We start from the raw sequence: 27,225 nt of genomic DNA on the forward strand, positions 1-27,225 counted from the left end.
TTTCCACATGGCAACAGGGTGAAAAGGGAAATGCAGGCTTGCTAGGACCAACTGGGCTTCAAGGCATCCCTGTGAGTTGGACGCTCCGTTTTACATATTTGTTATCCAGCATTATGAAAAACAAGACATTTTCAAACTGCTGGCATTATTACTGAAAGTTGTGTCTGTGTGAGCAGAGAGTTATCCTACATTACCAAAACTATTATGTAATCTGCCTTTACACATATGGACTTAAGTGACACAGTGTTCTTATACAGTAAAATATTTGAACTGAGATTTTCCACTTTGAAAATACAATCATGTACAATTTTTAACACAGTTCTTTTATAGTTACTACATGAGAGTACAGTAATTATTCTCTGAAAAATAAAATAAAAATGTATCACCATGAGAACCATCACAATCTGGGCTGATGATGCCTCTCTGCAGCTGCAGGATTGTTTTGGAAGAACAAACTGGGACATTTTTGAACATACAGACCTGGAGTTATTCACTGACAGTGTTCTGTGTTACATCAAGACCTGCACTGACAATGTCACAGTGACCAGTATTACAGTACCCGGGTCCTCACAAACAAAAAGGCATGGATGACTCGCCTAGTCCAGTGGCTGCTTAGAGAAAGGAACACTGTTTTCAGGTGTGGGAACAAGACCCTCTACAGCTTAGCATGGGGCAACTGTCAGATGGAGCATGGTGCACCAGGACAATAACGACAGCAGGCAGGTTTGGGTGGGAATCCAGTACATCACCAACTACAGGACCTGCCACGGAGCAGCTGAAAGTGACGTCTCAATAAATGGAGAAGTTGAACCACTTCTTCGCTCATTTCGAGTCAGAGCTCCAGTGGCAGCTGTTTCGAATGCAGGAGTGCAATTAAGCACCTCTAACCTCAAGGTTTAGGAACATGAAGTGAGACGCTCACTACAGTCTGACGACCCCAGAAAGGCAGCGGAACCTGATGGTGTTCCTGGACGTCTGCTGAGGAACCTTGCAGAGCAATAAAAATTAAAGATTTTTTATTGTTACCTGTCGGAGGTCAGAGTCCCATCCTGCCTGAAATCCTCCACCATAGTTCCCATTACTAAAACGTCACCCATCACCTGCCTCAACGACTACTGACCAGTGGCTCTCACCCCATCGGTGATGAAATGTTTTGAAAGACTGTTTCAGAGTTATATTCATTCATGCATTCCTCATACAGTGGCCACCATGGGGCCTCCAAAAGCAATTTATATTTCTTTTTTTCTCATTAAAGAACGATTTTTATATGGTAAAAAAAATATGTATTTATGTAAAAAAAAAATTAAAAAAAGATCCGATTTTGGTTTAATAAAGTAAACACACAAAAAACAAGTCTATTTTTGTTTTTTTTATTTTTCATTTCCATTGAAATTTTCAATTTCAATGGAATAATAAACAAAAAAATTAAAAAGTTTCTTTGTTTTTTTTATTTCAGACTATCTGATTATACACGGAGCGCCTTGACTGGTTTTGTGTTGAGTTTAATGATTTTCATTGTACCGACATGTCAGTTCAAGCCCTTACAGCACTTCTGTCAGACTACCCCAGGGAAACTGTGGCTACTATCCAGTAGCTTACCACCTTCAAGTGTGTGAGTGTGAGTGAGTGTGTGTGAATGGGTGATTGCATTGTGAAGCACTTTGGGGCCCTCTGGACTTGATAAGGCACTATGCAAATACAAAGCCATTTACAAAGTCTTTTATAGCTGGCATGTTACACTCATGCAGGTGTGCTGAAGTTTACTGGCTCTGACCAGAGAAACTAGGCCGGTCACTTTAACGAATTTTGCTGGGCGATTAATTGTCCCATAAATTATTGCAATAAATGACAATTTTGTCATTTTAACAGCAGAAAAATTGCACAACAAGGCAAATACACCTTGCCACAGGTCAATAATTTCAAAAGAACATTTAACACTGGAAACAGAAGAGCTTTTAAATATAAAAACGTAGGAGGGGTCTGGGAGGTTGAAAGGACACCATTCACATTCAGATGCTCTGAATGCAGCCAGGGGGAGTATGAGTCGGCCCCCCCACAAGATGCCGCCCCTGGGCGGTGGCCCATGTGTCCCATATCAGAAACACCACTGCACCTCAGTGATTGTGGACTGTCAATACGATGGTCCCCACGCAAGGAAACCTGGTGCAGATATGCTGGTTGTATTGTTTAGTTGCTACTGTTTTACAACATAGCGGCTCCACAGGTTCAGTGGTTCACCTCAGTCATTCAGTTTGCATCCAAAGCGCTCCCAGACTGCAGCTTTCACGTTCGGCTTTTAAACCCGCGTTTCCCCGACTCACTCCTCCTCTTCAGGCTTTAAGCTGTGGTAGGAGACCAGGAGCCCGGCCCTTGTGGGACCCCCTGTGCTGCTGACAACACTGTTTGACCCACAAATTCAAATCTATTGAGTATGATTATAGATTTAAAATTGTTATATTTATTTCACATTTCTCTTTTCAGGGTTTGCAAGGACCACAAGGACTGAAAGGAAATCGGGTAAGAAATTACAAATTTCTTATTGAGAATTACAGTAGAAACCAGAAGTTTACATGCACCCTAGAAGAAACACGTTTTTTCTGTCTTACTGTCTGAAGTTAAATCAGTCCAAACTTCTCTTCTTTTTTGCTCAGTTAGTATTACCTCAATTATTTCTTTATGCAAAATGTCACAATCATTTGCATATATCTCCTCAGTATTTCTTAGCGTTGTCTTTGAGCTGTATGACTTTAAATGTTTTAGACATCCTTCCACGTATTTCTCACAGCTGTTTGCTGGGGTTCTGTCCCATTTGTCCTGACAGAACTAGTGTATTATAGTGAGGTTCTAAAAGTGGCCTTTTAAGAACAAACGGTAACACTTTATTTGAAGGGGTTTGCATAAGACTGACATGATACTGTCATAAACATGACATAACATCTGTCATGAACATAAAGAAATCTTTATGAATGTTTATGACTGTTGTCATCAAGTGTCATTTGGTAAATAATGACACTTTTAATGCAAAGTTGCTTTAAAAGTTGCATTAAAAGTCCATTAAAAATGTCAACTTTGCATTAAATTATTATAATTTACAAAATCATGCAAAGTTTGCATTTTTAATGGACTTTTAATACAACTTTTAGAGTCACTTTGCATTAAAAGTGTCATTATTTACCAAATGACGCTTCATGACAACAGTCATAGACATTCATAAAGATTTCTTTATGTTCATGACAGATGTTATGTCATGTTTATGACAGTGTCATGTCAGTCTTATGCACACCCCTTCAAATAAAGTGTTACCGAACAAACAAGACATTTTTAAAAGTAATCCTGTATCTCACAGTTTTTTTTCAACTTTACTTGATATTTTGATTTGAACTTTCCTTGATAGTGACTTAGCTTTGTTGATTGTTGCATTTTCCTTTTGAGGCCGTAATAGATCAACTGATCATATGGCACTACTCAATGAATCTTTGATATATTCTGTCTCTCAATGTTGTGACATTTAGCAAAAATAATAATTTTGGTCATTCTAATTGACCAAAAAAAAAGAGAGAGAAAAGTTTCACCTATTTCTTTTTTTTTCTTTTTTTTTCTCAACTTTGCTTGACATTTTGATTTGAACTTTGCTTGACTTAGTGACTTAGCTTTAAAGTTGGTTGAATCCCTATTTTGAGGATAAAATTGATCAGCTAAGCAGCAGCAATGTTGAATATGATCTCAAACCCGTACTAGTGATGGGGCAGTGACGTGCGGTCAGGGGAGGCGAGTGAGGCACCTGCAATCCCGATAAATAAAAAGAAGCACATGAGAAGTAAAGTATATGCTAACAATGATGAGAGAAAATCAGTTTGTCCACTTGAATTTTCTATGAATTATTTGTTTTGTTTATTGGTAATTTCAACATTTTGATGGTCAAAATCACTGAATTTATGCATTGCCTGTTGAAATACATGAAAGAAACCTGGGGTGAGACAGTTCAGTGCTATGCCTCACATCTGAATCACACAAGTGAATAAAGTTGGCAGTTGATACATTCCCACTGTTGTCTCTCTTTATATCACGTGTCAAACCCAAATAAATTAAGTGATGAGTTTTAAAAAAAAGTACAAATATAAACCAGCTTAATTTTTTTTTAATTATTGAGAAATATGTTGTTATGGATGGGTGTCTCAAAACCCAAAACTGCTATTGATATTAAAAATGTATAAATAATTGTACATTTAAGGATGAGTATGAGAGATTTAATGTCACTTAAAGTGGGAACAATTTAAGAGCTTATCTGGTGGGGAGATTTAAATGTTTAGGAATATGAGAGGGGCAGTAAATCATAAGATCTTGTATCGTCTACCTGCTCCTTTTCGAACAAATAATGTCAAATTGTATGTCGGTGAGCATGATAATTTGTTTTAATGCTTTTTTTTCTTGCTTTTACATTTTGTCAGATTGAAATAAATAAATATGTAGAAACAAGGATGTTTTCTTACAACAGAGTATTTGTGGAGAAGGATAGGTATATGGACGTCATATAAAATAAAGGTAAGATCATACATGATTCTCAGTTTTAATCAGAAAAGAGAGAGGTCAAATAATAATAAAAAAGTGACCTTATTAAATCTTCTTTTATTTTTGCTATTATAACTCGGTATAGTCAAATTTTTAAATATTACATTTGTATTTGATTTTGGATCTGTACATCCGACCCCCCAGGAGTCTGTGCCTCACCAGTCATGAACCTCACCACACGTCACTGTTATGTGGGTTTGCTTAGAATATGTCCGAATAGCCTAGCAAAAAATGAAATAAAATAGAATAAGTACACAATGTACACACTGGAGAGGATGGCTTGGCAACACACACATCCATGTAATGTAAACTATTTTCAGTTGTCATTTTATACAGGACATATTAGTGAAATATTGGCTGCTAAGAAACTGCTAGTCACCCTCGTCTCTTGTGTCCACCTCTTTGAATCAGTTTCATTAATATATATATATCATATACATTATATGCATATAATGTATATTTCCACTCCTATCCTTGAGGTTCATAAGATCTCCCAGCACATTCAACTGGCCTTGGTTTCTATGAGTATCCAAAATTACAATGGGACACACATGAAATAAACATACCCAATTTTAACTTCTTTAATGAAGAGATTTAAAAAAAAAAAATCAAGGCTGGGAGATAGTACTGGTGTTTTTACCATTTGTCCTGTCTTCCTTTGTTTCTGCAGGTCTCCCTATCCCCTTTTCCCTTCCTTCACCTTGTTCTTTGCCCTATGACTGCTTTTGCAGGGTTTGCCCTCCTTTCTCTCACAAACCCAGGCCTTCTTTTCCTCATCCTCTTTCCACATTCTAACATATTCCTGATTTAATCCTTTTCCTTTAAGACCTCCCTTTTCCCCACCTTTCTCAATATAACAGTAGCTATTTCTTTTAAACCACCCTGTCCCCAAATCCCAATCCTTACTATTTACCTGAAATTGGCAATAAATAAATACATATTAACAACAATTCCGCATTAAAATTTTGCTGATGCGATATTCATCTTTCATCTTGCCAACAACTGACGGTATTGGCCAGATGAAGGATTCATTCAGTCCTTCAGCCGTTCACTTGGTGAGTAGGGTATCTGTTAATACAGTGTTCAGCTAGTAGTTGAATTTTCCTAGCAAACTGCACACAGCTGGGTTTCAACCAATAATCAATACTGAACACTGCTCTATTTAATCAAAACCAGTTTTAGTGTCCACGTTTGTGCACACAGACAAACCATTTGGCTTTAGTTCTGCTTTACTCTCAATCCACTTACATTTTAAATACAAATTTATACAGTTTGGTGTGAGACATTTTTTACAGCCTTGGGGAAAAAATCTCTGTGGTGACTTCATTTTTTTCAAGTAGCATTCTAAGTAGCTAAAAGTCTAAATAGTTTGTGCCCAGGATGTGTGGGGTCTGCAGTGATGTTAGCTGGCCTTTTTCTGACCCCGAATGGAGGGAAAGACGGTCCTGTTTATGTTTTTTGTGGACCTGATTGCTCGCTGCTCTCTGGCCATATCATGTTTTGTGGCTGACTCTAACCAGGCATTCGTAGACGTTTACAAGGCAGACTGAGTAATGACAGTGTAGAAGAGGAGCAGGAGCTCATGTGGTAGGTTCTTGATTTGTCACAAGACGTGGAGAAAGAACACACACATCAGGAGCATCGTTGCTGATTGTTCCTGTGGAGGAGAAGATGCTCCTCAGCTTCATTTGCTTTTGCTGGTCAGTCAGGGAGATGGTGGTCCACTTGCAGGTGGAGGTCTGATGCTGTGAGCTGGAGGATGGCTTGGCTGATGGCTTAGAAGGCTGAGCTGAAATCCACAAACGGGATTCTGTCACATGTCCCTGGACAGTCAAAACTGTGCCTGATGAATTGTGGTCCCAGGCTGACTGCATTATCCATTGACCTGTTGGTCCAATAAGCAAATTGGAGGGGGTCCAGGATGGGGACTGTAATGTCCTTCCTTTATTCAACACCAGTCCATTAAAGGATTTCAAGACCACAAGCATGCGGTGAATTTCTATGAGATGAAGAAGCATTTGAAGCAGTTTAGAGTCTCACACAGCTCAGGGGAACTGTTGAAGATCTAAGTGGGGAGGAGGGTCAGGTGGTCAGCGCAAGCACTTAAACAGAGGCGTAGCACACGATCAGGTCCTGGAGCATAAAACCACTGAGGCAGGTATTTTTTGTTTTACCTTATATTTGCTTGTTAAGTTCTCAGTTCCCTAAAATTCTTCTGCAGTTTAGTCATTATGGGTCACAGATAAGGAATCTACAGACTGTCTGTGACCTTGGTCTGCCCATTTTGATGCAAAAAGATGAATTTGTCCACAAAATAGCTTAACTTTACAGCTGAATTACTCCGTAATTAACCTCTTTCGTCAAACTGTTGGCATGTAATTTAACTACTGATGAAAAATACAAAAAGGAATGTGTATATTGAATGATAAAATGAGAATCAAATCATATTTGATTATCTCCAGTTAACACTTTGAAGGTTTTAAAAGTCCTCTTTCCGTGCCAGCAGGTCAGAAGGAAACATGTACACTGCATTTTGGTGGTGACGTCTACAGCTAGCTGTTAATAGATGATGTTCTGATGCACATCTCACTATATCCCTCTGTATCCCTCTCTATATGGATGATATTAAGCTGTGTGCTAAGAAGTGTTGTTGTAAGTGTTGTTTAATCACTTACATGTCAGACACCTCATAAGAACCCTGCTCACCAAATGAGTACCTTTGACCTCCCTTTTTAATTCCTTCTGCTTACTTTCCTTTCACACCAGAAATGCTTCACAAAATCAAGGTCTTTTAAATACCTCAAAAAAATCACATCAAAGTAGTATTTTGAAATTACTTATTTTCCATGTATGCCAAGTTAAAGTGGCAGAATGTAACTTTTACAAAAAAGTGTTACATATTTTTTTGAACTGTCACTACATTGAGACAGATAATCTGTGAAAAAAATCGAGCTCCTCCACCTATTACCCACTGGTAATAACAAAAAAACTTGTTATTGATGCCATGTGAAGAAATTAATCACTCTCTGTCTGTCAAAACAACCAATTAGAGGCAGAAATGTCTTAGTGCTGTCAATCACTTGTGTATGTGCTGCTCAATGTGTTAATGGCAGAGAAACAACTTACTGTTTCAGAATGAATGTTTATCCGCTGTCAGGAAGAAGCCGTAGCAAAGAGCATGACTGACAGCGCTAAGACACGCCTCCTGGTTCTGATTCGTTGTTTCTAGTTACCACTGGAAGGCGGACGAGCTTGATTTTTTTTTTCATAGATTCTCCCATATTATACTGTCATGACATGGTGACAGCTTCAACAAATATGTATAAATAAATAATATATATATATTTTTTTAAATAAAAGTTACATACTGCAGCTTTAAATGTACTTCAGAGACATAAAAGTTTGTCTTTTTTTAAATACACTGTTGTTTGCAGGGAGAAAGGGGCAAGAAAGGCAACAGGGGGGCCAAAGGGGATAAGGGAGACCAAGGAGCACCTGGATTAGATGCCCCATGTCCTTTGGTATGTCAGCGAATCAATATGGAAAGTAAAGAGGCAAAAGGAAGGACTACCACTCTGGAAAATCCCACAATGCTTTGGTTACCCTGAACATTTGTACTTAGAAATCATCTTCCTTTTGGCTCTTTTATTGACTATAAAAAACAAGAAGAGTTTTGGTCAGGTTTTCATTCTACCAGAAAGCAGCAACTGATATTATAGTTAATATCAATAAACCTTAATTAGAATAAACCTACGACATACATTTGAAGCAAACCATTTTTGCCTAGACATGAGACCAAAACTCTTTTTGAGGACCTCTTTATTCAGAAAAGAGGCGGTCAGGAGCCCGTCACTCCTGGTGAGTGATCACAAACCCCAAAGTATCTTAGACTTTTTTAGCATTTATTTTACTTTGCCACATTCTCTGGAGTTGAGATACCAGTTTGGGGAGCAGAGGGGGTCAACGCAGAAAAATATAATCCAAGTCAAATATTAAAACACTTCCAAAAAGGCAGCAAAAACGGTTTTTATTAACAAAAGTGTTGTCATCAGTTGGAGCCTATTTTTAAAGGGACTCTGCAGCCATTTGATTGAATGGAGCACTTTGTTTCATTACTCAGTGAGGGAAGATCTGCAACACCTTAGCTATAGCAATGGATCTTAAATGGCTGATTTCATAAACAGGGCTTCCGAGGCTTTAAAGGGGACAAAGGTGAACCAGGCTCGCCAGGCCTGGATGGGCTGGATGCCCCTTGTCCTGTGGTATGGTCCTCTTCCTTTCCTGCTACATCTTCAGCATGTCTGCACTGTGTATAATTCTTACTGCCGAAGGAAAAAAGATGATTAACAAAAATATTACTTCTTCCTCTAACAAGAACAAACATTTACATGATTGCTTTTTATAATGATGGCATATCTATTCTGATATCTCACTTAAACTAACAAGCATTTCTTTAATCACTAAGGATTTCTTCTACATATACAGAAACTTATTAATGACACTAACAATATCATTAACAGTACATTTAAATTCTGACATAAAGCAGATCTCAAAATGTAAACACGTCTGTTAGGATTGCAGGTCTTTGTGACATGAAACCACTTTAAATAACTTCTAACTTTTGATATGCGTTTAACGTGCACTTCAACTGAAAAAAAAACTTGTTAGTAAAAATTTCAGAAGACCTGCAGTAACAGTTTTGCAAAAGTATGCATCTTTCAGGTTAACTGCATATTGTCCGTCTAATATTGTTGCATGGGGCATCACATTTTTTCTCATAACTTACCACAGAGAATCAGCCAAAACAAATTTATATTCTGTCCAAATTTGTCAAAGGCCTGGTGTTTGTGCGTCAGACATTTCTGATGTGCGGGGCGGGTTTTCTTGAAGGTTTAAAACCCAGATAGAGGATGTTAAAGTTGCAATGAGTGAAAGGAACCATCAGCGCCACCTGGAATAATACTCCAGGAAAATTGGGTTGTAATAAAGACACAGGTAAGTTCTACTGGAAGAAAGGAGACAAGATTCAAAAGTTCTATGAAATTGATTGAAGTTCAATATTTAAAAATCGCTTTTTAATTTGCAATACCCTAAAACAGAATGGTTAAGGCAAAGTTAATATGGTTTAACCAAAATTGTTGGCTGAAGTAATGCATTTAAATCTCAAGGGAGGCTGAGGTTTGCCAGTGGGGGAAGCGGTGAGGGAAGGGGGGCAACGTCCAGTGAAGAAAAAGGGGGTCGCTGGATGAACGACTGGCCTAGAGCCGAACCACCGGGCATAGCAAGTTTTCTGGGGGAAACCTTGAAAGAAAACATGAACACAACAACAAATACAATATTGCAGTAACTCCAGTTGAGCCGTGCAGTTGACCCCCCAGCCAGCAGGGGAAGGTCTGAGTTGATCTTTTAAAATATTTTCAGAAGGCAAAACATCAGCCAACATCCCAGATTGAAAGCTGGTAGAGAGGCTCATCAGGAAACTGTGAACTGGTAGGTTAAGGCAACCGCCACGTGAACAGATGAATAAATAAAAACTTGCCAAGTACGGAAGAATATATTTGCATATGTCTGTATTAAGGAGGGCTCCATCTTTCCTTTTCTTTACCTTCTTATTCCTCTCCATCTTTCTCCGCTTCCTTTTACACTTTGAGTCCATGTCACATCCCCTACTTGCTGTCATCAGATTTGAAAAATCTGGCCAATCAGATCAATCAGAAAAGTTACCACCCCAACTAACTAATATGCCCCCTGAACACAGAGAGTCAACACAATTTTTCTGGCGAGAGTACACAGACGAGTCGATGGGGCATGTTCTACCGCCCATCGTGCTGCGTTTACGGGCTTGTAGAGAAATGGAAATGCGTATGGTCAGAGCTGTGCTGCTCATGTGCACAGATTGTGCCGTTACTATCTCTCTCTGTTAGTAACTGCAGAAATAAAATGCATTAAATGAAAATTCTGCTTAACATCCAACAATGTCTTGTTTAGATAACAAAAGTATTTTTGAATGTTTTTCATGAAATGCATCAACATTTGTGATGGACGTTAATTACACTGACATTTTATCCATAGCATGCATATGGAAAAACCAAAGAAATCAGTAAAAGTGGAGCCACATCTCCAATATGTTGGTAGTTTAACAGTTGACTCTCCATGGATGTTCATGTTTCAAATATACTTTTGAAAGTAGCTTTAGAACATTAGTTTCTTTTCCTGTCATTTAGCCAAACAAAGAGCCGTAAACATAATTCTTACATTCATTGTTGCAAGTTTTTGCATAATTCATCATGGAACGATACCTTTGATTTTCTTCCCTTGTCTTCTGTCTCCAGGGGGATGATGGCTTACCGGTCATAGGCTGCTGGAATAAAGTAAGTGTGATTCTGTTTTAGTGCTCGTCTCAAGTTTATGTAGATTGCAACGTTACCACTAACATCTCTTGCAATTTGTTCTCTTTTGCAGTGATCATAACCTCGGAATGGCTTTTGTGTCTGTTAAGAATATATTTATTTATTTATTTATTACTTATCCCAATATATATATATTGGAATATATATATATATATGTGTGTCTGTGTGCGTTGGTAGGTAGGTAGGTAGACAGATAGAAAAAATGAAGAACCCACTTCACTGAACCCCATTGAAAATCTCATAGTTATTCCACCAAATATTGATTTCTGAACTCTTCCTGAGTTCAAACATCAGTATTGTTGTTTTCTTTGCATTATTTGAGCTCTGAAAGCACTGTGTCTTTTTTTTTTATTATTCTGACCATTTCTCATTTTCTCCAAATAAATACTACATTTTTGCTTGGAATTTCAGAGACATGCTGTCAGTGGTTCATAGAATAAAAGAACAATGTTCATTTTACTCAAACATACACCTATAAAAAGTCAAATCAGACAAACTGATCATTTTAAGTAGCCTCTTAATTTTTTCCTTAGCTGTAGATAGATAGACAGAGACACACACACACACGCACACACAGTCAGGACAACAAAAAAAAAAGTCCATCCATCCAATCTCTACCCATTAAGTAAAGAACATCATAAACTAAGCTTATTATGAACAGATTCTCTGCCCCAATGCGCAGCAGGATGCTCCAGTGACAGCGACTCTCTGACCGACATGGATAGACTCTCATCATCTGAATGCAACTTGAACTAGATGTTTCCAGATGTTGTCAAGCTGTATGTTTATAAGTTCATAAAGCTGCCAGGGTAGAAGCTTCAACACGCAGGGTGAGAAGCCCGACGTCATGCCGCACTATACAGGTGTTGTATTGTTTTTAAGAATCTTTTTAGCACTAGTTGCCTTTATTTGTCAGCAATCCAACAGAGAGAGAGAGAGGGAGAGGGAGACCCCGCTCTGACCACTGCACCACGCAATGCCACTATTCAAAAAAGAAAAAGAAAGAAAGAAAATACACTATATGAACTTATTAGGCCCTCCATTTCAAATCTCCCCTGGTCTTTGCTTCTGCAGTGACATTAACTCACCAGCAATGAAATGGCATCTGGAAATATGATGTATATTTTATTGAAATATTCAAAGTGATTTTTATCTATTGCTGATTGTTGTTCCATTGATATAGATCTAGCCATTGTGAGCTACTGATTTTTCCCTACTTTTCCCCTATTGAAAAAATAGTTTATTGAAGTATATTTTAAATATGCTGCATTTTTTCAAAAATACATTTCTAGTATGTTATTGAATATACTTATTAAGATTATATTAAAAATGTAAAATAAATGTAAAAAAAAACCTGATGGCTATCAGTTTGGTTGAGCTGACCTTAATGCTTAAAGTACTTCACATGTTTTAAAATAAAACTTAATCCCAGCAGCTACACAGCGATGCACCGCTATAGCCATCAATCCAAAAAAGAAAATCAGCAAATGTTTCATGTTGTTTCCATCTTATGTTTTCTACTTTGCAACATGTACATATTTTATCTCATAAAAAAAAAAGATCTATAATAGCAGAGGGCACATGAACACCTAACAACGTTTAACCTGAGGACATTGAGCATTTGCAAAAACAGCTGGTGTGTTTTTGAGAGAAAGTTCTAACCACCTAAAGAAAACTGTACATTAAATATTTCCTTTTAATTAAGTTCTTAATGATTAACCTGTTTTGACCTGTTTGTCTGAAGGGTCAACATCCTTTCCAACTGGCTAGAAAGTAGCGCTGCCTGCCAAAGACAACTTAGTGAAGCCAGAGGAGAAGAAACTTGAAGCGATATTGAAACGTCTTGGGACTTGTTGTTTTTTTTGTCAAACCTGTTGACGAACACAAAGCCTGTTTTTTGAGTCCTGGAATGCAGAAAAGCAGAGGAACGCCAACATCCTGCAGGTTACCGAGGATCCAGCTGAGAGGAGCACACAGGGAGACGATGTCTGAGGATTTCTCTCCATTCTTCTATTATCGTTTTCTGTTTTCTGATTAAATAATCTTTGACCTACGGCGCTGAAGTTGGAGCAAAATCGAGGAATGGAATTTATTTATTACGTTTTGATAAAGACTTCTTACGAGCAGCACGCCACACAAATTAACATTTTGTGTTTCCTAAAAAAAAAAAAAACAACAATCATGATTCCTATTAATATAGTCTGATTAAGATTATTTTTGTGCAGCTATTGCACATTAACTTGTGTTAACATTTGTGCTATTTCCATAAAGAAGATAATGTCATGTCTGGTGACATTTTTAACATTCTTTATTTTATTTTATTTTTGTACTGATGTGTTTTACATTTTATGTCTATACTTGTAAATATTTTACAATTTCATTACTATGTATTTAAAGGTATTTAAAAAGTGTTGATTTTTAGGTATACTGTAGAAGATTGTTATTTTGATTTCAGGCTCAGTCAGAGCTGAATGACTGCTGGCGTGGAAATTTGGGCATTTGATTCCGGACTGGGCTTGAGCCCCCCTGCAGTGTGGAAAGTACTGTTGAGAACTAGAATGAGAAACTGCTGACTGTATTCTGTACAAGTGAAACGTGGTTCGCGTTCATATGTTTTGAGCATATAGGCTATGTCTCCTGTTGTCGTTTTTTTGAATTCAGAATGCAAAGCCATAGTAAATAACAGAAAAAGTAGGTCTTGTTTCATTAAAAAGAAAAAGACAGACATATTCCTAATGTCATATTTTTCCCTTTTTTTTTAAGTGTACATTTTTGCATGTTTTTGTCAGATTTCTTGTTTGTGAACACAAACTGGCCAATGGGGTGATTCTGATTCTGACAGGCGGAGCGAGGGATGCATCCTGGGTACTGATACTTTATAGGTCACAGGTGCATAACCTTCTAGCAGATTTTTCTCTTTTTTTTTGCTTCATACCAGACCTTATAATGGATTCAGTTTTGAGTGTTATTTTCAAGGTTCACTAGTAGCACTACCTACTGCCTGTCCTCACTCTTGGAGCATAATGGCAGCTGGTTTGTCAAAAGGTCCGTGCGATACAAGCTGAAATGCTTTTCAAAGTAACAAATACATCTGGGCCTTTTGGATCTTTGCACATTTTTAGAGTTGCCAAGTTTCGTATAAAGTGTTTTGGGTTTTTTTTCACAAAATATGTACAATGGTACATTATTAGGGAATAAAGTTGGCAACAACTGCAACAAAGTTTTTATTTTCTTTTTGTAATTTTCTATATTTTACAATGTTACTGAATTTGTCTATCGAGGTTTTTAAATGCAATCCACAATTTAAAAAAGAAATGTGTTTATTGTATTTTAAATGAATGTGATTTGCAAGACTTCATTGTTGTTCTCATTTGAATTTTTCTGCTTTTTTTCCGAACCCAAAGTGTCCTCAATTTGACATGTACATAAGGATTCCCAATAAATGCCAAATTGAAATAGTAAAGAGCATCATGAAGACTTTTTTTATTTTTATTTTAACGCGTATCAACTTTTTAAAACTGCACAGGAAACCTGCACAACTGAGCGTGATCTGTGGAAAACACCACCAGATGCTCCTGGTGACAACGGTGGCAGCAGGCGGACGGAGTTCATCCCTCAATATTTATCTATACATTTTAGATTGCTTATAGTTATATTTGTATTTAACACTATGGTAAAAGACTCTGACAAATACAGTGTCCTGATGTTTGTCCTCTGTGATTTTAAGCATTATTCACTAAAATCATCCAGAGCTATGACATGGTAGACATCTGAAAAACTATTGTTATTGACAGGGTTGTAGAGTAAGGTCAGGGATTATTATGGCCATCATAATCTGTGACCAGTTTGATCCTGGCTGTTTTAGGGTCCAGTGATATTCAGTGTCATTTTGTAAATAGTTCCACCTTTAATACAAAGCTGTACTAAAAGTTGCATTAAAACTCCACTAAATGTGTCAATTTTGCATCATTCGGTAAATAAATACACCTTTAATGCAAAATTGCAAAATTATATTAAAACTCGCATTAGACGTCTATTAAAAGTGTCAACTTTGCATTAAAAGTGTCATTATTTACCAAATGACACTTCATGACAACAGTCATAAACATTCATAAAGACTCCTTCATGTTTAAGACAGATGCTATGTCCTGTTTATGACAGTGCCATGTCAGTGTTATGCACACCCTGTAAAATAAAGTTACCTTCTGTTTTATTCTACTTTGATCAACCTGAAGTGCAGAGTCAGCAGAGCCGCTCCTCTTCGCTCCGTATCAGATTGGTTCAGATCGAGCTCCTTCATTGTGAACAAACTTTATAATCAAACCAGATTTTTATCAACAATTTGACTTTAATGTTTCCATTAAATGTTCGAGGCATAAAAGCTGCAGTAAGTCAAAAGGTTTCTTTGGTACATTATCTCAGATTAAGGTAACAATTGTACTTTAAAGTAGCGTAACGACAGTCTGTGTCAGTGTTGTGGAGTGAAAAGACGTCTCTCCTCAGGTTTGTTCAGTTTAATACCACAGAAGAGGAAATGTGTTCAGTTCCTCTATGTCAGATTGCAGGCACAATTTTTATGTGGTTTATTCTGCAAAGATATATTCATGGATTTTATATATTGGAAAATGTTATCTGTGCAAAGCACGGCTGCCTGTTCTGTCTGCTGGCTCGTTCTTAACTCTGTTCTCTGGGTTTGAAGCAGAAAGTGGAGCATGGCTCGGCTCTCAGCACATCTGGCTCTTTGCTCTCTCCCAGCCTGGTCTGGGTGTAGCTTTCACTTTGTATTTGACTGGCTGGAGGACCACGCCGAACTTGCCCTCCAGGCTAGGCAGGGAGTGGTCTGGTGGGACAGAAAGGGTGAAGCGCTGTAGGATCCAGGACAGGAAGAGGAAGAGCTCCATCTTGGCCAGGGCCTCGCCCAAGCACACCCTGATCCCGGTGCCGAAAGGCAGGTAGCTAGATGACGGGATGGTCAGCCCTGTGCCTTCACTGTCCAGAAAGCGACCTGCAAGAGGAAGACAGCAGGATTGGACTGATGGACATCAGAACTGTTCATGGGAGAACTAAGCTACTCTCATTAGTACTGGTGTCTTTATTCATGTTTGAATGATCAACAAGTCACTAGGTGGCCTTAGTGCTCAAACTAATCAACAGATTGGCTCTTCAACCCAGAATCAATCAATCAAGTTTGTTTGTACATTTCAGCAACAAGGCAGTTCAAGGTTTAAATTTAAAGAAACTTAGTTTTTTTGGCTGTTTTGCAGTTTTTTTGGAAGTTTGTTCCGGATCTGTGGTGTATAGAAGCTGCGTCTCCATGTTTGGTTCTGGTTCTGGGGACGCAGAGCAGAACCAGAACCAGAAGACCAGAGAAGGTCTGGAAGGTTGACACGACAACAGCAGATCTTTAATGTGTTGTGGTGCTAAAACGTTCAGTGACTTATAAACTATTCTCTGAGCTACATAGTATTTGGATGTTTGGAGGTCAGATGTCTCACCGGGGTCAAAGTGCTCAGGATTGCTCCACTCCTTCTCATCATGATGGAGAGACCACAGGTTGATGATGACTCGAGTTCCTTTCTTCACTTTGAAATCTCCAATACTGATGAGAGGAAACAGTTCAAATCTCTCTGTCGATGTGCTTGAAAGGATTATTAGTATGGAAGGTAAATATTGTTTTAAATTACGACGATATCGATTGTACCTGGCGTCACTTAGCGCCACATGAGGGATGAATAACGGAGCGACTGGGCGAATCCGTAGCACCTCTCTAATGGTGGCCTCCAGGTAGGGCAGACTGCCTCTGTCTCTGAGGCGGGGAGAGCGATCTGCTCCTATCTTAGTGTCCAGCTCATCCTGGATTCGCCTCTGTACCTGGAAAAACAACAACAACAAAAACAGAATCGTAAAACCATTCCAACCAATAGAACCCATTTGAAAATTAAATAATTTCAGTTAGAAATTCACAAGGTTTTGTCTCAGTTCTTCGGCGAGTAACATAATATAACAGTGAGACGTTTAGAGCTCCAGCCCCATTAGTGATTTAAGTTCCTAGAAACTTATAATTACTAATACCTCATTTAACAAGTTAGGTATCAGTAATTAACTTTAAACTTAATGTATTTCAAAGGGATTATTAGATGCGCCAATAATAGTGAGTTGTGATTGATAAAAATAAAATAATTTGTTTCATGCTGGGCTGCAACAATGAAAGCTTGAATATATTCTTAGGGGGTCAATATGGTCTTCATTTGTAAAACTTAAGAGTAACATCTGCACATATCAGAAAACGTTTGTCCTATTTTCATCTCATAGTATGACTGCCAACCCCGCCTCTCGCCCGGAACGTTAGCTGGAGATGGGCACCAGCAACCCTCCCGACCCCACTGAGGGACAAGGGTGAAAGAAAATGGATGGATGGATGGAGTATGACTGCCATCTAGAGGACTAAATAAGAGTAACAGCTTGAACAGCATTAAAGGTACTGAAAGTTTGATAGACTTCAGACTAAACAGCAGGGATTCGTGGCTTACGTCTGGATGATGGATGAGGTATGTTACTGCCCACTTGAGCACAGTGGTGGTGGTTTCAACACCGGCTCCAAAGATGTCCCCCACTGTCATGAGGAGGTGATCGTCACTGAGGCCTGCAGTCGCCTTGTCAACGTCCGCCGTGTTGTTGTTGTCAGCGCTGCGTTTGGCTCTCAGCAGGGCGTCCAGCAGGTCTCTCTGGACGTTGTCGCTGTAGTCTGCCTGGGAGACGGGAAAGAGTCGGTGTGCAACACACACACACACACACACACACACAGTCAAAACAAACGGGAGAGAGGTTGTATCACTCAGGGGAAAAATAAAGAGGAAAAAGTTTTTTTTATTTTTTTTTTAAAGATCTGATCATGTACATTGAGCTGCAGCTACTGCTCTGGTGGACATCTGAGGCGTTATGACTTGTGACAAAATTTGACATTTTGGGGTGGCCTTTTACTGTCTGCAGTCCAAGGATTGTCAGGTTGTTGTTCATTTTGTCTGATCGCCCACTGGACATGCCCCACCCATGCACTGAGTAAAACAAAAATAATTCACTGAGTTATGCTCACAGAGAAGCAAGTTGGATTAAAAATTATACAGAAATCAAGAGAAATATTACTTTTGTACAATAAAATGTCAGCAAATGCTCGTTTGCAGTAGTTACCCCCACATGGCAACAATATTTGACATGGGGCGTTTATATTTTTCTTCAGTATAGTTTGCATTTCTGGTCAATAAGTCACACATTTAAACCTTACTTATTATTCTTACTTGAATATTAAAAGCCAATAACAGGCAGAACAGCAGCAGTAAATAAGACACATATTGTTAGATCAGGGCTGACCAAACGTTTGTCTTGAGGGCTGAGATGTCAAGTGCAACATAATAAGCTACAAAGTGGACCATGTAACGGTCAGCTCGGTTTTGGATAGAGTGAGAGTTTAATTGGAACAATGCATTTCGTTTGAATTGAAACTAGGACTTTGTGTGCAGTTTTAATATGGGTTCTAATCAACATGAATGTTTTCGACATCAGTGCCGTCGTGTGGGTTAATAGCGACACCACAGAGCCTACCTTATGCTCGTCATACTTCTTCTGCAGAAGTTTGTCTCTGACTGAAACACAGTGCTTCAGAAGACGCAGGTCTGCATTGGGGAAAATCTGGTGCACAGAGACAGACGTTAATCAGTTTTGATCATACTCAATGTTTCAAATTATCTTTACTACATGATTCGATATTGACTGACGACATTTTTTTACATGTTTTTATTCAGGTGTTAGGGTGAAACAAACTGCCCTTTAAAAGCAACACAGCAGGTTGCTTCCTAAACCCAATGATGTAAAGAACTGGAGAACTTGAGTTTGTATTCTTTATGATTTGTTACCTAAACATTTACCATGACTGTTGATCAGACCCTCAAACCAGTTTAATAACTTGATTATTAAACGTATTGGTCTCATTTAATGGAAGTTGGAGAAATGTAAGGCTCATGTTTCTATGAGAGAAAATGTACCTCAATGCATTCTTGTTCAAACTGGATGAAACATCTGCTTTTGGCTCATTTAGTTTGTTGCAATTTTTGTACTTTTCTTATTGTTTATGTAGCAACTATTGTAGCTGTAACTTCACGTGTCTTTCTGATTACAACCTCATTTTCCACATTTGAAGCTGTCTCTGTGTGGGGCGTTGACATCGACTGACCTGTAGCCAGGGGAAGATGTCAACTAAGCTGTCCTTAGCCACCGTGTCCACGATGCCCTGGCTGTAGCGCAGCATGCCTTCGAACTCTGGGTCTCCGCGGGCGTAGGATGAGTTGAAGCAGAGGGAACAGACCACGTTTGTGACGGCCCGAGTCAGCTCAGGGGCCAGATCCAGAGCCAGGCCCAAAGCCGCTGCCTCGGACACAGTGGAACACAGAGACTGGGCCTCTGCACAGACTGAGCACACCACAGGTCCACCATGTCCGGTTACTGTCCAGTTCTGCCCAGTAGATAAACTTAATAGGTTTCAGTCATTTTAACACTACAGGACCAAAACGTTTGGAGGGAAAGTGATTTGTGTCCACTCCAAAAAACTGATATGCCAAAAAAAAAAAACTGAGTGCAGAGCATTTCTCCTACCTACTTTGCTCCACCCCCTTACGTACACACACACACACACACATGCACGCACACACACACACGCACGCATGCACACGCACACACACACACACACACACACACGCACACACACACACACACACACACACACGTGCAAACACACACCCAAACCCATCTCTCATAGCCACCCAAACATGTTTGGGTGGCTATCTTTGTGGGGAATTTCCATTGACTTCCATTCATTTCTACAGCATAAACTTTACCCTTAACCTAACCCTATCCGTTACTTACCTAACCCTAACCAAAACTCAATTCCCACCTTAGTCCTAAATTTGACCCCTGACCCAAAAACAGCATTTCCCCTTGTGGGGACCAGACTTCGGTCCCCACAGGGAGCAGTGGGTCCCCACAGTGTAGTATGTGTAAGGAAAATGGTCCCCACAAGGTATTACAAACAAACACACACAAAGGCAGTCTGTATGGATATGCGCCAGAGAGAATTTCTACATGCGTAAATAAATATTTTTGATCAGTGTTGCTATATTTGAACATTTTGATACATTAAAGGAAGTGTAGTGATCTGTACTCACTCATCCTCTCAATGGTGGCAGATCCTTCTCCAAACATGCAAAGAGCTCCATGCACTATTTTTCTGTGGAACCTCCAGGCAGGACTGTAATCTCCAAAAGCAATGTCTTTTCCATCTCTGGTCAGAATGTCTGTAGTTACCTTTGAAATACACATGGCACGCAGAACAAAAGCACAAAAGGACAGCGTCAGCACGAGAGATGAAGCCGAGGACACAAAAAGAGAAACGGTACCCACAGTTCTTGGCCTCCCTGCAAATATCTTTCCCTTCTTCAGCAGGATCTCTTTGGCGTGCACATGCTGGTTGACGATGACTACCCTGTGAGAGCCCATCGTCAGCGAGTACGTCTGTCCGTACTTTTTCTGCAGCTCTTTAAAAAGCACGTGAGGAGGATGCTGGCTTCGCAAACTCAGCAGACTGCCGATTAAAGGCAGCGCGGGGAGGTGAGGGGGCTCCTGGGAGCCAAACAAGGACTTGACTTTCAGCTGCCACGTCAACACAGCCAGAACAAGGATAGCAAAGACAATCAGAAAAAAGCAAGCCATATCTGTGAGTGGAGGGTCCTGCCGGAGTGATCTGATTCACCTGTGGCCATGCATCGCAGGGAGAAGCTGTGAAGGAAGGCTTCCAGCTCATGCGGCACTGAACTTATATGCAACCACATCAAGGCCAAAGCCTTGACTCTGACTGAGCAAAGATAAGAGACACTTGTCTGATGAAATCCTTGAAGAAAATCACTTCTAACCATTGTTATGCCCTTCAAAAAACCGATGCTCTATTCCAAGTAATGAAATGTCTTCCCAAAAGTATTCACACCCCATGAACTTTTTCTCCTTTTTGTCATGTTTCAACCACAAAGCCCATGTATATTTGGGTTTGTCACCTTGTATGTGACAGACCACTACAAAGTAGCACACAATTGTGAAATGAAAAGAAAATAACACATGGTTGAGGAGGCATTGTAATGCATGGTGTTGGAGTTCATTCATTTTTGTCTCTGTGCACCTCCGTGGTTCATTTATCAGTTTCAGGACCCGACCTGAAATAATGGGATTTGGTTATATATAAAAACAGGCTTTAATGCAGAAAAATGATCAAATGTTACAAGCCACACATGTCATACAAAAGGAACAGATACAGAGTTACATTCTCTATCCAGCACTGGGGCAACACTTAGTTTATCTTATGGATGAAACCAAGTGAGGCAAAGATTGCAGCGCGAGTTTAGCTTTTTATTCTTCTCTACAATCTCCACCCTCCCTCTAAAGGATAGTCTAATCAATTTCAGTCTGTTTACGTATGACTGGCGGCAGTCACATGTAGACATGGTTAGGTAAGCTGCAGTGTGTGAGTGTAAGCAGATGAAAGAGGCTAAAAGAGATGGAGGAAACAATAGAATTCATAACAATGGTTTCAAATTTTTATTTTACCAGTAAAAATCGGTGGGGCGCATTTTACATTCAATACTTCTTGGTCAATACATTGTTTTTTAGGACCAACTGTCACTGTAAGAGCTGCAAGCATTTTGAGGTAAAGTCTATCTGTCTATCTCAGCTTAGGTTTTTACATTGACTAGACCATTGTAACATGTTAATATTTTGATCAGTACCATTCCGTTGTACCTCAAGCTATATGTTTAGGGTGGTAGACCTGCTGGAAGGTGAAACTCCACTCAAGTCTCGGGTTTTTAAATGTATCCAGTCACCTCCATGTCCACTTGTCCAGAAAATGTCATGGAGACTGCTGCTACTAACATCAGGAAAAGAAAGGATCGCTCTGAAGTCAATTCTAACATGAATGACCTGTGCAAGAAGCTCAATTGTGAAATGTCTTCATTTCTAAATATTCTTCAGTCAGAGGTAGTGTGGTGTGGAAGAACTTGACCTGCCTGGATAGAATCCTGAACTGAACTGAACTGAACTATGAGTCAGACTATTTTGTCCAACATCAGTGTCTGACCTCACAAATACAATTTTGGAAGAGTGGTCTAAATTCCCATCAAAACTCCTAAACCTTGCGGAAAGTCTTCCTGCAAGAGTTCCAATTGTTTTAGCCCCAAAGAATGGATCAAATAAATCTCGTTAATTAACAATCAGCTGTGGATTTACACACACATGCTCATGTGTGTATAAATACTTCTGGAAATCCTTAGGAAACTTTAAGGTTAAATTCAATTCTGTTTTAATATTGCATAGTAAGCCTGATTATTTAGATATTTTTCAAATAGAATCTATTTTTTAAAGTCATTTTTTAGTAATTAAGGCTTCATTATGTAGTTGTTTCCAAATATTTTAATGTATGAGCAGAGGAGGACACCGGTAAACTACCGAATAGATGTGAACCGAACAGGCGCCTCATGAACGCGTTGCTACTCAATTAAGGACCTCTCCGGTTGCCGTTGTTTTTTTTTTTGTAACAAGGAAAATGGCGTCAGCTGATTCTCAGCCGCGGTTCGGCCAGTCTGTTAAAGGATTATTATCCGACAAGGTGGGCTCCTGTAGCGGGGACGTGATTGCGTTGACCCGCCAGGTGCTGAAAGGATCCCGGAGCCAAGAGGTAGCGGAACACTCGCTTTGATTATTGCCTTCTTCATACTATTGAACATTACCGGACAACCACCGGAAACAAGTACACATTACAAAATAAAAGGATAGCCACGTTACTCTTAAAGCGTCTTAACAGGCTCCAACATATGGACTTTAATAAAAAATAATATTGTAGCAGTTCTTCATCAGTATCACCCGAATCGTGTATATTTTTATGTTTACTTGCTACGCAACACATTTCCCATAAAAATGGATAGGGCAGTCCACCAGCGGCCCATCGTGTATTGTGTTAAAAATGTCAACAGGAAATTTTAAAATATGCTCTCTATATAATCAAAAGACATTATTGACAATGTCTTCCGATAACCTCAACTATGGTTTTAAAAAGGCAAACACAAAACACAGTGAAATACATTTTAATTAAACATTTATCTTTTGCACTTCAGTTAAACCCTTAAGAAGTCATCGGTCAGTGGATCTTAAGACAAACTACGTAAAACTGATCACATTTAAAAATGAGATAAATAAAAAAGAAATATTAACTGATTCATTTGATGGCATTCATAAAAATATAATGTTTGTTACTGGTTTCTCAATTGTTGACAGGTGTTTTTTTAATGACTTTATTTTTGTGTTTAAAATGTAAAGCGCTTTGAACTGCCTTGTTGCTGAAACGTGCTATGCAAATAAACTTGACTTGATTAAAAATGGACAATGATGAGTATTTATCTACTTTACTAAAAGCCACAAAGTTCAAGTTTTTATTTCCTTACGTTTTCTTGTATTTTCCTAATTCCACCAGTTTTGTTTAGCTCGTTACAGAATTTTGATTTATTGCTTCTGATTGGTTTATACTCATACAAGAGAATCCAGTATTTACTAGAGATTCTCTGATTGGATGAAGACCTGTCACATAGTGAAGTGTGTACCAGAACATGGTTTGAGCGCGTATGAGTGAGCATTTGTGTGAAATAGCATCATATGCCGCACAATATTCCTTTGTCACAGAGATATATGTACATACATCTTATTCACTGCACATTTAGCGCGAACATGAAGCGCTTTGGTGGCACTAATTGAAGTTTTGGAGGTTTGCGTCGAGCGAACGGGAGTCAAGCAAGTTTTCTTAATATATCAAAAATACAGAGAATCGTTCAAAATGTCACGTGTAATTTTCTAGATTCAGTTGAAATCAGGCACAATTTATTCCTACTTGATCACAAAAATAAATTTGTATAGTTGGCTTGCACCTACGTGTTTATTTTGGGACTTAATGTGATGTTATGGGGAGTGTTTGTGCCAGTGTGTTAAGGGGAACTTGCACATCTGTGAAGGCACCATTAATGCTGAAAGACACAAAAAGGCTGTGGAGCAACATCTTTTTCAGGGACGTCCTACGTGTTCCAGCAAAACAGTGGCAAGCCACATTCCGCAAAATGTAACAATAGCCTGGCTTTGAGGAGCGCTGGTACGAGACTGGCCTGCTAGCAATTATAAACTATTTCCCCATTTGGGTTGAATTGATCACCCAAAATGGGATGTAATGTTTGAGTTACTGAAATGAAGGATTTTTTTTGTCAACAATGTTTTCGTTATTGGTGTCTTTCAGCTTCTTGGCCAAGCAGCAAGGAATATGGTGATCCAAGAGGATGCCATTCTGCACTCTGAAGATGTAAGTGATCATTCTTCCTCAGGGTTTCCCCCAGTGTACTATAAGCCTGGCGGGCCATCAGGCTTTACTTGTGCCCCCACCAGGCTTAGCATTGCTTATTTATTTAAGTTTTTAAAAAATGTTTGCAGTTTTTTAAGACTTTATAGTTGGTGTTCAGTTATTAATCTCCCAATCTTTCAATAAGACATAATTATCAAGTGATATTTTCAAATTTCACGTCAACTTTAAGCATTTTTTAACTCAAAAACATGGTGGGCTGCTGGATGAAAGACTGCCCTAACACCCAACCACCAGGCTTAGCAGGTTTTCTCGGGGAAACCTTGTTCCTGTATGTGACTCTTCTTTGAGCTAACTGGAGACATTTGTGTTGTCTGTCCTCCAGAGTCTGAGAAAAATGTCCATCATAACAACTCATCTACAATACCAGTAAGTATCACTCAGCTGCTTCACTTCAGTCGGTGCTGTGGAGGAAAAAACAGTTAAAGCATGTGTGTCTCCCCTCTCAGACAGGAGGCCATCCAGAAGAAGTAAGTCTCAGCACACCCAGCGTTGTTTAGGCTGTACTCCGTATCTCTGAGTAAAGCCATAACACAAAGCCACAGCGTATTCTCACTGTCCTTTGTCCCTCAGTGTGGAGCACTCAAAGAACCTGCAGGACCAGCTGACGCATCTGCTGAAGTGATGCAGCACGACAACAACACGCCGTCTGTCACAGGGGTTAATGTAATGGTGCTCCCTGAGGCCCCCTGCTGGCCTGTGTGATCGTCGCCTCAGCTTTTGCTGCTGCAGTGCAGACAGTGGGCGCCATAACTGGCTCTTCTGTCGCTTATGTGTCACATTCGTGTTTGATCAGTGAAATTAAGTTGGCTGTTTGGCAGGTTTAGGATGAATTGCACAGCTGGACTGGTTACATGCCGAGGTGTGTTTGATATTTTTAAATGAAAGGAGTCTAAAGTGTTTTTGTGGAGCTTCATTCAGTGGATGAGAAGGACAGGATGAGTTGCTTCAGATGGTTAAGAAAGCAGCTCTTCAGGTTGCCCCTGGAGTCTGGACACAGATTCTGATTCAGTTTAGTTTATTTATACAGCGCTAGTTTACAACACATATTATCTGGAGGCACGTTATATAAAATGTAATTTTGATCCTAATCAAATCCTGTCAAATAGTGCATCGAGTTCAGTCCCTTAACGGACTAGTTTAAACCCAGCAGCAGATTGGATGGAGTCATTGACTTGCAGCATTCACTCCCCCCCCCCCTTTCTACTGGCGGGAGCACACAGTGTCATTGACTTTTACAGCATGCACGTAGTGACAGTGGAGAGAAAAAAACCCTCCCTTTTAACAGGCATTAACCTCCAGAGGAACCTGGCACACTACGAGACGCCATTTCCCACAACGACTGGTGGTTTGAGAAGACAGAGCAGAGACACAAAACAGAAATGATAAAGCTGATGTCTAAGTTCTACGTTGATGAAAAGTAATAAGTTCAAAAAGAGAGATTGATTAGCTGATGGTCGTTTTATCTCAACCCTATGCCGTCCTCCAGGAAGGAATCACAGCCGCAGAGAATGCCAAACCACATGTAGCCGGTTTGGCTACGTCAGTTAAAATAACGGCAAATAATGCAAATTGGAGCGTTTAATAGAAGAAGAAGAAAGTAGATGGGGATTGGGTGCAACATTCAATTTGAAGGTTTAGATCAGGCGTGTCAAACTCAGTTTCATTTCGGGCCAAATCAATCAATCGTGCCAGAATGTGTTGATGAAACCAATTAAACTGTTAAAATATCAATAAACAGATGTTTGTTTCAGCATTCAGTAAGTGTTTCTTAAAATTAAATAATATTGAACGTCTTTTCACGCTGATCCAGTTTGTGATTGTTTTTTTGCTATTAAAATCACAGTCTTAACACCCCCATTAAGAGTAGAGAGTTCTTTTTACATGCATAATGTGACATTTATATTCTTTTATTACTGGATAAGATGAGAAAACCTGCAAAAATCCAGCTCCATAAATCCATCCATCCGTAGTGGGGTCACCAGGGTGCTGGTGTCTATCTCCAGCGGTCAAAGGGCGAGAGGCGGGGTCACCATGGACAGGTCGCCGGTCCATCATAATCCATAAATCTGCACACCCTTAAACTAAAACTGTTGAGCAACTTTTGGTTCAGTTGCATCATTCAGTCTTTGCGAGTTCACAAAGAAACTGAAGGAAGGAAAATAAGCGGAAGGAAACCGCATCTGTCCTGGTAGGAGTCTCTTGACTTTTGCTTCTTAAGCTAAATATTGCATAGGGTAGAATGAATCTGATTGTACGGTAAGATTAGGAACTGACAAACACAGGAACTGATTCAAGACGTGCCGGGACACATTCAGCACTTTAAAGGCAATAAAAATGTTATTTGGCACAGCTCAAGATTTCAACAGAATGAAGTAGTTTCTAAGGTAACAATTCTCAGAACTATTATGAAGATAGAACCACAGTAATTCAGAGAATATTTCTTTCTAAGTCCGATGAGCTGAGAAAATGACCGTGACCCTTCATTTCAGCACGTGGCGATGAACAACCTTATCAGCAGCCTGAAGGCCAAACGGCAGATCAACCCTGACAGCAGCCCTGAAAGCGCTCTTCGGCCCGTTTCTTCAAGCCTCACGTGTTCTCACAAGTGTGGAATCAGGGTTTGGTGCTGCTGATTATGACATCCAGAGAGCAGAGTGTCCTTCAGTGTTTACAGACTTCTCCTGCAAAAGAGCTTTTAATAAGAGCAGTCGCTGTGGTTTGGTGTGAAGATGAACGCAGAGGTATGCCGACGAG

The 27,225-nt window shown here is 39.4% G+C and overlaps 3 protein-coding genes across 3 annotated transcripts in view; 2 read left to right on the forward strand and 1 right to left on the reverse strand.

The window, feature by feature from the left end:
* The window catches only part of col13a1 (collagen, type XIII, alpha 1), a 32,632-nt gene extending 18,190 nt beyond the window's left edge, over window positions 1-14,442 (forward strand). The window contains exons 19-24 of the mRNA XM_081616425.1: window positions 18-71; window positions 2,482-2,517; window positions 8,004-8,090; window positions 8,754-8,831; window positions 10,902-10,940; window positions 12,724-14,442. Of these exons, the coding sequence (XP_081472551.1) occupies window positions 18-71; window positions 2,482-2,517; window positions 8,004-8,090; window positions 8,754-8,831; window positions 10,902-10,940; window positions 12,724-12,756 (327 nt within the window). The 3' untranslated portion in view covers window positions 12,757-14,442. The remainder of the gene's footprint in view (window positions 1-17; window positions 72-2,481; window positions 2,518-8,003; window positions 8,091-8,753; window positions 8,832-10,901; window positions 10,941-12,723) is intronic.
* A 1,036-nt stretch (window positions 14,443-15,478) lies between these two features.
* cyp17a1 (cytochrome P450, family 17, subfamily A, polypeptide 1) lies at window positions 15,479-20,826 on the reverse strand. The gene is made up of 8 exons (XM_008428943.3): window positions 20,430-20,826; window positions 20,195-20,333; window positions 19,207-19,442; window positions 18,579-18,665; window positions 17,510-17,728; window positions 16,681-16,850; window positions 16,475-16,578; window positions 15,479-15,984 (listed from the first exon to the last, which is right to left on the reverse strand). Exons 1-8 carry the CDS (start codon window positions 20,736-20,738, stop codon window positions 15,704-15,706), a joined length of 1,545 nt encoding a protein of 514 aa, XP_008427165.1. The 5' UTR covers window positions 20,739-20,826; the 3' UTR covers window positions 15,479-15,703.
* Window positions 20,827-22,586: 1,760 nt separating this feature from the next.
* Window positions 22,587-26,328, forward strand: borcs7 (BLOC-1 related complex subunit 7). The gene is made up of 5 exons (XM_008428942.3): window positions 22,587-22,749; window positions 24,349-24,411; window positions 24,794-24,837; window positions 24,918-24,938; window positions 25,042-26,328. The coding sequence occupies exons 1-5, from the start codon at window positions 22,618-22,620 to the stop codon at window positions 25,091-25,093; spliced, it is 312 nt and encodes a 103-aa protein (XP_008427164.1). The 5' UTR covers window positions 22,587-22,617; the 3' UTR covers window positions 25,094-26,328.
* The last annotated feature ends 897 nt before the right edge of the window (window positions 26,329-27,225 follow it).

This window comes from Poecilia reticulata, chromosome 15 (assembly GCF_904066995.2).
Source record: "Poecilia reticulata chromosome 15, P_reticulata-male-v2, whole genome shotgun sequence".
NCBI lineage: Eukaryota > Metazoa > Chordata > Actinopteri > Cyprinodontiformes > Poeciliidae > Poecilia > Poecilia reticulata.

Bases quoted from the DNA above. Each gene is read 5' to 3' on its own strand.
- borcs7 (XM_008428942.3), top strand. From the start codon at position 22,618: ATGGCGTCAGCTGATTCTCAGCCGCGGTTCGGCCAGTCTGTTAAAGGA. The intron at 22,750-24,348 runs GTAGCGGAACAC...GGTGTCTTTCAG, and splicing joins AAGGATCCCGGAGCCAAGAG to CTTCTTGGCCAAGCAGCAAG. The intron at 24,838-24,917 runs GTAAGTATCACT...CTCCCCTCTCAG, and splicing joins ACAACTCATCTACAATACCA to ACAGGAGGCCATCCAGAAGA.
- cyp17a1 (XM_008428943.3), bottom strand. From the start codon at position 20,738: ATGGCTTGCTTTTTTCTGATTGTCTTTGCTATCCTTGTTCTGGCTGTG. The intron at 18,666-19,206 runs GTCAGTCGATGT...TCTGTGCACCAG, and splicing joins ACATCTTCCCCTGGCTACAG to ATTTTCCCCAATGCAGACCT. The intron at 16,579-16,680 runs GTACAATCGATA...TCCTCTCATCAG, and splicing joins GTGGCGCTAAGTGACGCCAG to TATTGGAGATTTCAAAGTGA.